The 12,184-nt window shown below is 39.5% G+C and overlaps 1 protein-coding gene across 1 annotated transcript in view; it reads left to right on the plus strand.

Moving 5' to 3' along the window:
- The window catches only part of LOC126291646 (E3 ubiquitin-protein ligase UHRF1-like), a 163,284-nt gene that overhangs the window by 18,077 nt on the left and 133,023 nt on the right, over nt 1-12,184 (plus strand). The window contains exon 3 of the mRNA XM_049985213.1: nt 11,706-11,747. Within this exon, the coding sequence (XP_049841170.1) occupies nt 11,706-11,747 (42 nt within the window). The remainder of the gene's footprint in view (nt 1-11,705; nt 11,748-12,184) is intronic.

Consider the following 12,184-nt stretch of genomic DNA (forward strand, 5'->3'; position numbering starts at 1 on the left):
GTGTATGGTGTGAAAATTGATAGTTTACCCTAAATGGTGAAAAGTTTGAAGTCATCCACATGAATACTAAAAGGAATCCATTCAAATCCAGTCACACAATAATTAATCAAATATAAAGGGACAAAATATCTAGGAATTATGATTACAAACAACTTAAATGGGAAAGAACATACAGAAAACATTGTGGGGAACAAAACTGCATTTTACTGACAGAACACTTAGAAGGTGCAACAGATCTACTGAAGAGACTGCCTACCTCTTTTGGACACTACTGTGCTGTGTGAGATCCTTACCAGATAGGAGTGATGAAGTACAACATGAAATTTAAAAGGTGCATGTTTCGTATTGTTGAGAAAGAGGAGAGAGAGTGTCACAGACATGATACAGAATTTGGGGTGTGTGTCATTGAAACAAGGGCCTTTTTCATTACGACGGGACTTTATCAAGAAATTTCAGTCACCAACTTTCTCCACCAAATGTGGAAATATTTTGTTGACTCCAATCTTATAATCATAATAAGATAAGGCTAATCAGAGCTCACACAGGAAGATGTAGGTGTTCATTTTCTTCTGTGCGCCGTTCGAAAGTGAAATAATAGAGAATTAGTCTGAAGGTCGTTCGATGAACCGTCTGCCAGGCACTTAAGTGTGATTTGCAGAGTAGCCGTCTAGATATAGATCAAACAATGGAAAATACAGGATGGAATGTAACAGTAATCTGATAAGGAATGTTGCTACTCACCATATAGCGGAGATGCTGAGTCACAAATAGGTGCAACAAAAAGACTGTCACAAATAATAAAGCTTCCAGCGGTTAAGGCCTTCATCAACAATAGATGTGTGCGTGCGCGCGCACATACGCACACACACAACACACACACACACACACACACACACACACACACACACAAAGCATGTGCGCTCAAACGAAACTCTCACACCGCAATCTCAGGCAACTGAAACCACACTGCGAGCAACAAGACCAGTGCGTAGGGGGCATAAAGGATCACTCTCCTCGTAACTCAGTCCCACCCAGGACTGGAGCAACTGAATTACATTCTCTGCCAGGGTTTCGTCTACCTTTAGTTGTGACCTAAAATGAGAAATGTCCAGCCACTATCCTTTCCACCCCTCCCACAGTGGTATTCTGCTGTCCCCTGAATGTACACAATATACCTGCCCATCCTTTCAAACCCCCGTTCCCAACCCTTACCTCATGTCTCATACCCCAATAGACCTAGATTCAAGACCTCTTCCATACATCCTCCCACGACCACCTACTTCAGTCTGGTCAGGAACATCACATATCCGGTCAAAGGCAGGGCTACCTGTGAAACCAGTCATGTGATCTACAAGCTAAGCTGCAGTCTCTGTGATGTATTCTATGCACAAGCTGTCTGTGTGCATGAATGACCACCGACAAACTGTGGCCAAGAAATGAGTGGACCACCCTGTTGCTGGACATGACATCTTTCACGCTGCTGGACATGACATCTTTCATTTCAATGACTGCTTCACAGTCTGTGCCATATGGATCCTTCCCACCAACACCAGCTTCTCTGAATTGCGCAGGTGGGAACCCTCCCTGCAGTACATCCCACGTTCCCTTAACTGGCTTCTACCTTCACTAAGTCACTGTCCTAACTCATCCGGCCCCTTCCCTGTTCCCATTCCAGCACTACACAACTGTCATTCCACCATCACACTCAGTCTTTTTACTTCTCTCCTTTCCCACTACTTACCCCTCCCCCCCCCCTACCCCTCCAGACCTCTTTCCTACCCTCCGTCTAACCTGCAGCACTTCACTGTCCACTATCCCCACCATACTATCCTCCTTCCTCTCCGTCCCAGCCTCTTCCTTACCCCCACCCATTCTCCACTCCCATCGTGCACTGGCGCTGCTGCTTGCAGAGTGGTTTCGGTTTCAGTTGCCTAAGACTGTAGTTGTGTGTGTGTGTGTGTGTGTGTGTGTGTGTGTGTGTGTGTGTGTGTGTGTGTGCACTGTTGATGAAGGCTTTAATGGCCAAAAGCTTTATTTATTTGTGGCAGTCTCTTTGTCATGCCCATCTGCAACTCAGCACCTCCACTATATAGTGAGCAACAACTTTCCACTTCATAATATTGTTACATCTAGATACAGGTGTAGATGAACTTGTCCTCTTTATGACACCTCTGTATTCCTTCAACTTTGTGTACTGCTTTCTGATGGTTGGATGTTATGGTGGTGTGCTTCAGTAATGTGTCCAGAAGTTCTACTGGACTTCTGTGTCAGATTTGGTCTCTTTCAACCGTTCCACACAGTTCCATTTGATAGGGAGGAAGGAAAAGACATTTTTGTCAATACCTAACCTGTAAAAACAGAAATAAAACCTCAGGAGTGTGTGTGGGAGGGCTTTTTGTGTATGCCTATTTCTGAAATTTACACGATCAATCTTGTTACCATGTTTATTCTTTTAGGCATTTATATCTATTGGTTCATAAAGGGCTCCTCTAAATTCCTTATACATTACAGTCTTCACTGATATCAATCCATTGAGCTCCTGTTTCCATTATGACATGGTCACAGATTCAAGCTTAAGAATTCACTGCTTAAAATGTCACCTTGCTTTTAACCAGTAAACCCCTTATTCTACATCTACATCCATACTCTGCGAGCCACCTGACGGTGGAAGAATCCCATCTATACAACAGCTTCAAACTTCTGATTACTTTACAAATGAGTTAGTGTGTTAAATACCAGGTGTACCGGTATGAAATGAGCGTATTTTTGTGAAAATAAAACACTAATTTTGAATTGAAATGTAAAAACATTTTATTCAAAGTACTGGCCATTGCTTTCTATACATTTTGACCACCTTTCTGTCAATTTGTGGACACCACGCTAATAGAAATGTTCGTCTTTTGAAGCAAACCAATCAGACACCCAATTTTCGACTTCTTCGTAGGAATCGAAGTGTTCCTCAGCCAATGTGTGTCCCATTGATGAAAACAAATGATAGTCGGAAGGGCCCAAGTCTGGTGAATACGGCGGGTGGGGTAGCAGCTCCCAGCGAAGTGTTTTGATTGTATCCTGAACCAGTTTTGCTTTGTGTGCTGGTGCATTGTCATGTAAAAAAATTACTTTGCCATGTCTTCTGGCCCATTCTGGTCTTTTTTTCGATCAATGCATAGTTCAAATTGATCATTTGTTGTCTGTAGCAATTAGTATTCACAGTTCACCGGGTTTTGGAAGCTCATGATACACCACACCTTTCTGATACCACCAAACACAGAGCATTGTCTTCTTGCTGAATCAATCTGGTTTTGCAGTCGATGTTGGTGGTTGTTCCACATTAACCCATGATTTTTCCCATTTAGGATTCTTAAAATAAATCCATTTTTCATCGCCAGTAACAATTCGATGCAAAATTGATTTTCTTTCTTGTCTTTGAAGAAAAATTTGACAAGTGATTTTTCGGTCTTCCATTTGTCTTGCATTCAATTCATGTGGCACTCATTTTCCACACTTTTGGATCTTTCCCACAGCTTTCAAACGCTCAGAAATTGTTTGTCGTGCAACATTTAGCATTGCTCCCATTTGCTTCTGACTCAAAGTATCATCTTCATCCAATATTGCTTGCAATTTAGCGCCTTCAAACTTTTTTGGTGGTCTTCCATGTTCGTCATTTCTTACATCAAAATTATTGTTCCTGAACTGTTGAAAGTATCTTTTGCATGTTGCTTCTGATAGAGCATGATCACCATATGCCTCGACAAGCATTCGATGCGACTCTGCAGCACTTTTTTTTCAAATGAAAACAAAAAATTAATGCTTTCCGCACATCGTCACTTTCTGGTACAAAATTCGACATTGTTAACACGATGAAAACTTATGATGTTGTTTGTTCCATTACTTGATGTATACTAAATATCTTTGACAGATGTCATACCAACCAAACAAGAACAAAAATTAAGGCTCGTTCACAACAAAATGTTCCCTATCAACACATTTGTATCTTAATGCCCATTTCATACTGGTACACCTGATATTTGACTTTAATCATGTAAGTGAAAAAAAAGTTTATGAAAGATACACTTAAAGTTTGTTGGAAGTTGCTAAGTGCTCTCATTATTAAACACTGGAGGAATATAGTCTGGATAATTTGTTCTCCATCTTAAGCAAAAGCTAGTTTTTCATGCGTCTAAATTTTTCTGATTTCATATTTTCGTCACTACGAGTATCTTTTAATAAGTAATGCAACACATTTTTGCTTTTCTTGGCCTGTTTTGGTGGAAAAATATGGAATTTGTTGTGGCACATCCTGAAATATTCCCACTTCACCCCCTATAGTTTCATGAAGTGCTGATAGATGGCAGTGCTATATGTTACGTTCAAAATGGTGTCTGTAACGGAGGTCCTTTTCAAGCGGAGAGCTGTCATTGAGTGTCTTTTGGTGGAAAACCAGAGCATTGCTGACATTATTAGGTGCTTGCAGAATGTCTGCAGAGACCTGACAGTGAACAAAAGCATGGCGAGTCATTGGGCAAGGTAACTGTCATTATCGCAACAAGGTCACGCAAACCTGTCCGATGTCCCATGTGCCGGCTGGTCACACACAGCTGCCTGCAATGTTGCAGTTATTTGAATTAATTGTTGGATCACAATCGAACACCTTGCTGCTCAACTTCTCCTTCTCCATGGCAATGTAATGTTTCACACAAGTCTGTGCACTTGAGGGGATCACAAAACTTCATACAGCCCAGATCTTACACCTTAGGACTTCCATCTGTTTGAGTCAGTGGAGGATACACTCCACAGGAAGTAGTGCATGGATTATGGTGAGGTTATTTATGCAGAAAGATGCTGGTTCAGATGTCAACCAATAGGGTGGTACTATATGAGCATACAGACCCTCCCAGTAATGTGGTGTAAGGCCGTTGACATCGAACGGGGGTTACATTCAAAAATAGGGTTTTGTAGCCAAAAGAGTGGGGAATAATGTGATGTAATGGAATTCTGGATAAAACCAACATACTTTCGGAAAAAAAGTGTTGCGTTATTTATTAAACATACCTCATAAGTACCGTAGAGTATATAGTTCTGCAGGTACAGTCTGCATGATATGTAGACACAATTTGCAAACTGTATTGTGAGTAAATTTAGCAGTATAGAAGTGATAAATTAAAAATCATGTCTGATGCAGCAGATTTACTGTGCGAAGAGCAAAAATGTAGCAAGTTATAAACATTTTTCCTTTCATCAATTTGTGGGGGGTGGGGGACTGACAGTGAGAAAAAGTTTTGAAAAGGTTTTAAATTATGTCTTAAATTTGTTGGCCATCAGTAAGTGCTCTCATTCTCAACTACAGCTGTTTACTTACTGCTGCTTAGGCCTAATTTTTCGAGTGCACATATTTAGCATTATACCGCAGTTGTAATTGCATTTGCTATAGTTTAACTGATTAAATGCATTCATTAGTGTACTCTCCAAGCTTGCCATTAAAGGTTTTCCTTTTATGTGCGTATTCTTCCAGTACTTGCAAAAAGTTTGTTTTGGTTACATTTGGCTGTTTAGGCCTAGTTTTTGAACGTGCATATTTAGCATTATACCACAAATTTAAGTGCATTTGCTAATAGTTTACTTACATATTAGTTCCAAAACAAATTTTAGTGTCCTTTTACGTCTGTTTTTAATATATTATTGTTATCACTTAGTAAATCTCTTAACTAATTTCCAAACTAACATGGATACTAAGTGTGTGAGCTGTAGTAGGAAAGTTAGTTCAGGGGTTTTGTGCAGCTGTTGTGATAGGTGGTTTCATTGGGGAAATTGTAGCAGCATGGGAATTGGGGAAGCAAACAAGACTCTTCCATTCTTTTGCAGGGTTTGCTCAATAGATAGGATTATAGCCAAACAGGAGGACAAAATTAGAGCCCTTCAGGCTGATTTGGAAAGAGCGGGGGAGGAACTGAAGAGGTTAAGGGGGGAGGAGGGTAAATAGCAGTGGGAAGTGGTAGCTGGGAACAGGGGCCACAGAAAGAGAGCAGTGTCTGACAGTTTCCCAATTGGCACAACCAATAGATTTGGCTTGCTACTACAGTTAAGTAAGGAAGAGGCTCCAGTAGAAGTAGATGTTGTTAAGATGCAACAGAATCTCACTAGGAAACCAACTGTATCAAAAAAAGTAGAAAGTAAGAGGAAAGTTCTGTTGCTAGGTAGCAGCCATGGAAGAGGTGTGGGCCAGATTTAGCAGGAAAAATTAGGTGATAGGTACCAGGTCACGAACTTTTCAAGCCAAGTGCATGTCTTATCCAGGTGGTAGAGGATATAGGTTCCTTGTGCAAGGATTTCTCAAAGCAGGATCATGTGATGATAGTGGGTGGTGTGGTATTGATAGGGATCAGGGCTACAGTATTGAGTGTGACCTGGTGAAAATAGCCTCTGCAATGACCCATGTCCATACCAGGCTGGTGCCCCAGTTGAACCGCTCTGTCAGGAGGGTAAATATGGAGTTGGATCTGTTGTGTAGGGTGGCTACTCTGTCAGACATTGGATCAGTTACTGCCGAGGCTATTGATAAGGGGGATTTCACAAGGCACAGCCTACACCTCAGTAGGAAAGGGAAGGGTAAACTGGCAGGGTTGTTAGTGAAATCCATAAGGGGGGGACAATAGTACTCATTGATGTATCTCTTTTTTAGAGTAATATCAGTGTCCAATGAGAAGTTTAGGCAGGCAGGTGCTAAAGAGGTCCAAAACTCACAAGATTCTCACAACGGTGAAGTAAATAATAATAATAATGTTGCCATATTTAACCAAAATATTGGTGGATTAAAGAAACAGTAGATTCTCACAAAAGTAAAGTAAAAAATAATGTTATCGTTTTTCACCAAAATATTCCAGGATTGAATAATAAAGTAGATGAGCTCCTGGCTTGTTAAAGGTAAATATCAGTGGTTATAAACTAGCTGCACGTATGTGTAGCGAGAATAAGGTGAGAGGAGGAGTTGCCATGTATGTCAAAAGTTATCACTGTGTAAAAAGCTTAGATACAAAAAAGTTTTGTGTAGAGCACCATATAGAAGAATGTGCCTGTCAACTTAAACTGAAGGAGGGCTCTTTGATGATTGTAACAGTATATAGGTCCCCTTCAGGAAACTTTCATTTGTTCCTGGAAAACTTGGATGCCTTGTTGTGCTATCTGTCAGATAGGGGAAAGCGAATTATTATTTGCGGGGACTTCATTGTTGATTCTCTGAAAGAGTGTAATAGGAAGAATGACCTGCGAGTCTTGCTCGGTTCTTTCAATTTGACATCTGTCTTGATTTTCCTACTCGGGTAGTAAAGGACAGCAGCACATTGGTAGATAACACTTTTATAGACCAAGATAAGTTTTAAAACATAAATTCGTATCCTGTTGAGAATGGCCTTCCTGATCATGGTGCTCATCTAGTTACAGTATATGACATAGCTCCATTCAGCAATTCAAAACTACCCTCCAAAGTTGTGCTTTCAGTTAATGACTCAACAATTAGAAATTTCAGGCAAAATCTTCAGTAGTTAGACTGGGATGAGGTGTACAAGGAACCCAATGCTAATTTAAAATATAACTTATTTCATGATACACTTGTAAGAGAATTTGAAAACTGTTTCCTCAGGAAAGTAGTTAAATCTAATTATAAGAAGCCATGCAAAAAACCTTGGCTTACTAAAGGAATAAAAATATCTTGTAACCACAAAAGGGAACTGTATCTAACAACAAGAAAGAGTAATGAACCAGAACCACCCAAATAGTATAAAAACTACTGTGCTACATTAAAGTCCAGAAGCATGTGAATCGTGTCTGAGATTAATACCTCTGATAACAAAACCAAAACAATTTGGAATATTATTACAAGGAAGACAGGGCACCCAAGAGTACAGGATGATGGCATTACCATCAGAGCGAATGGAAACTTGACAAACAACAAGCCGGAAGTTGAAAATTTTTTGAATAATCCTTTTTTAGATGTAGTAGAGAAAATAGGATCTAAATGTTCATTAGAAGAAGCAAAGCAGTTAATGGAAGAGGCCTTAACGACACCATTTGATACAGTTGAAATTCCGCCCACCTCTCCTTACGAAATTAGGAAGATAATAAACTCTCTCAAGAATAAAAGCTCACATGGAATTGATGGCATTTCCAGCAGGATAATAAAAGCTTGTTCCCAAGAAATAAGTGGGATTCTTAGACACATTTGTAATAGCTCTCTGAAGCAGGGTATTTTCCCAGAGTATGCCACTGCATAAAAAGGGGATTTGTCTGATGTCAACAACTATAGTCCAATCTCTCTTCTGACTGCCCTATCCAAAATTCTCGAAAAAGTAATGTATTGTAGAGTAGCTTCACACCTTTGTAAAAATAAAGTTTTCACAAAATGTCAGTTTGGTTTCCAGAAAGGTTTTTCAATGGAAGATGCTATAAATATTTTCACTAATGAAATATTAAATGCTCTGAGTAACCGGAAGTCACCCGTTGGCATTTTTTGTGATCTCTCAAAGGCTTTTGATTGTGTAAATCATGGAATATTTCTAGATAAGCTCAAGTACTATGGTATGAATGGGACAGCGCTCAAATGGTTTAAATCATACCTAACTGGAAGAGTGCAGAAAGTTGAAATAAACAGTTCACATAATATGCAAAAAACTGGTGATTTCTCAAACTGGGGAACAATCAAAAATGGGATGCCGCAAGGTTCGGTTATGGGTCCTCTGCTGTTCTTAATATATATTAATGACTTGCCATTCTATATTCACAAAGTTGCAAAGCTGGTACTTTTTGCCGATGATACAAGTATAGCTATCACACCCAACAGACAAGAATTAACTGATGAAATTGTAAACGATGTTTTTTAGAAAATCATTAAGTGGTTCTCTGCAAATGGGCTCTCATTAAACTTTGACAGAACACAGTATATACAGTTCCACACAGTAAATGGAATGACACCATTAATAAATACCGACTTCGATCAGAAATTGGTACCTAAGGTAGAATATTCAAAATTTCCAAGTTTATGCATTGGTGAGGGGTTGAACTGGAAAAAACACGCTGAAGATCTGCTGAAACGTTTGAGTTCAGCTACTTACATTATTAGGGTCATTGCAAATTTTGGGAATATACATCTCAGTAAATTAGCTTACCATGCCTATTTTCATTCTCTGCTTTCGTGTGGCATCATATTCTGGGGTAACTCATCATTGAGGAAAAGTGTGTTCATTGCACAAAAGGGTCTAATCAGAGTAATTGCTGGAGCTCATCCAAGATCATCCTACAGACACTCATTTAAAGAGCTTCACTGTAGGCTCACAATATATATATTAACTTATGAAATTTGTTATTATCAGTCTAAAGAAATTCAAAAGTAATAGGAGTGTACATGGCTACAACACTAGGAGAAAGAATGATCTTCACTACTCAAAGTTAAATCTAACTTTGGCTCAGAAGGGGGAAAATTATGCTGCCACAAAAGTCTTTGGTCACTTACCTAATAGCATCAAAAGTCTGATAGATAGCCATATAGCATTTAAAAGGAAATTAAAAGAATTTCTGAATGGCAACTCCTTCTACTCATTAGATGAATTTTTGGATATAGTAAGTGGGTAATGTCCCCCCCCCCCCCTACCCCTCCCCCCCTCACACACACAAAAAAAAGAAATTAAAAAAAATGAAGTGTCATGTAATATTTTGTGTAATGTAATATCTTGTATAGATGCCTTTTATTAACCTGACATGTTCCACATCATTACGAAGTGCTATATCCAGTAGATTAGATCACGAATATATCAGGTTTGCCACAAAACAAACACAGTTCCAAACTGTGATACTTGCCTTTTTGTGTTAAACTTTTAATACAAGATTATAGCTGTTAAGGAGTAGATTATAACAGCATTTTAAAATTAGGTCATTATAACAGCATTTTAAAATTTGGTCAGTAATCATATGAAATATTGAAAATCAAATTTTTGTTGCCAGTGGAAGCCATTAGATAGATGCCCAGCAACTGGCACTAGATTCTGGGTTCTAGGGTAGTCGCTTACTAATTACACTGAATACACTGAAGTGCCAAAGAAACTGGTGTAGACATGTGTTTTCAAATACAGATAGATGAAAACAAGCAGAATACAGCATTCTGGTCAGCATCAGTTACTGCTGCAGCAATGGCAGGTTAATCAAGATTTAAGTGAGTTTGAGTGTGATGTTGTAGTAGGCGCACAAGCAATGGGACACATCATCTTCAAGGTACTGATGAAGTGGGGATTTTTCCGTGCTACCATTTCACGAGTGTATAGTGAATATCGGGAATCGGGAAAACATCTAATCTCTGACAACGCTATGGCTGGAAAAAGATCCTGCAAGAACGGTACCAACAATGATTGAAGAATCGTTGAATGTGACAGAAGTGCAACCCTTCTGCAAATTGCTGCAGATTTCAATGCTGGGCCACTAGCAAGTGTCAGTGTCCGAACCATTCAACAAAACATCATCAATATGGGCTTTCGGAATCGAAGGCCCACTCGTGTACCCTTGATGACTGCACGACACAAAGCTTTACACCTCACCTGGACCCATCAACATCGGTATTAGACTATTGATAACATGAAATATGTTGCCTGCTTGGACAAGTCTTGTTTCAAATTGTCTGGGTATGGAGACAACCTCATGAATCTGTGGGCCCTGCATGTCAGCAGGGGATTGTTCAAGCTTGTGGAAGCACTGTAATGGTGTGGGGCACGTGTAGTTGGAGTGATATGTGACCCCTGACATGTCTAGATAAGACTCTGACAAGTGACACATATGTAAGCATCCTGTCTGATCACCTACATCCATTCACGTCCATTGTACATTCAGATGGACTTGGGCAATCCCAGCAGTTCAATGTGACACCCCATACATCCAGAATTGCTACAGAGTGACTCTAATAACACTCTTCTGAGTTTAAACACTTCAGCTCGCCACCAAACTCCTAAGACATGACCATTATTGAATATACCTGGGATCCTTTGCAATATGCTGTTCAGAAGAGATCTCCACTCATTCGTTCGCTTACGGATTTATGGACATCCCTGCAGGATTCATGGTGTCACTTCCCTTCAGCACTACTTCATACATTAAGTCGAGTCCATGACACATCGTGTTGCAGCAGTTCTGTGTGCTCGCGAGGCCCCTACACGATATTAGGCAGGTGTACCAGTTTCTTTGGCTCTTAAGTGTATATGTGATTGATATAACATTTCAAGCTTTAATAATACAAATTCATGTAAGATATCATTCATTTTTGACAAGGTTTATATTTCAGAATAAAAACAGCATTGGTTGCAAAATGATTTAATATAAGTGATGTGTTTCACCCTTTTGGGGTACAACATATTGTGTAAAAATAACTGGATATGTAACTCGTCCATCATAAAGTCATATAAAATGGAGAATGGATGCAACAGTATGTGGATATGTAATCCACCCATCATGAAATACAAGGTTGACCTTGACTACACCGACTGACTACCACAGCAATACAAAATAGGGCCACACTTACAGAGCATATACAGTATGAATTGCATGCAACACAATGTCCATTGAATTTATTGCTTAATTATAAATAAAAAATTTTCTATGAGATATCAAAGCTGTCGCGTATTATTCATTTTTGTGTGCCACTTTTAATTCTTACCGTACTTGTTTTGTTGCAGTTGAGGGATTTGCCTCAGATATCAGAGAGTAAACACTTCAAGGTGAGTGCTGTTACTTGCCTTTTGCTAGAATGTGTTTTTCTGGTTGTTGCTGTAATTGGTGGTGGTGGTGGTGGTAGTGGTGGTGGTGCAGGTCTGTACATTAATCTGTTCTGTGGAACAGATCCACTTCATCAGTAACTCGTAGATGATGTGTCCTATCACTCGTGAGCCTACTATAACATCATGCTCAAACTCACTTAAATCTTGATAACCTGCCATTGCTGCAGCAGTAACCTATCTAACAACTGTGCCAGACACTTATTGTCTTATATAGGTGTAGCTGACCACAATGCCGTCCTGTTAACAGCTTCCTTGTTTTAGTCAAGTGTGCTGTAAAACTCCTTTCCCCCCAATTTGATTCAATTCCTTTTCATTAGTTACATGATGTACTCATCTAATTTTCAGCTTTCTTCGATAACACCACATATCAAAAGCAT

This window comes from Schistocerca gregaria, chromosome 9, assembly GCF_023897955.1.
Source record: "Schistocerca gregaria isolate iqSchGreg1 chromosome 9, iqSchGreg1.2, whole genome shotgun sequence".
NCBI classification, from domain to species: Eukaryota; Metazoa; Arthropoda; class Insecta; order Orthoptera; family Acrididae; genus Schistocerca; species Schistocerca gregaria.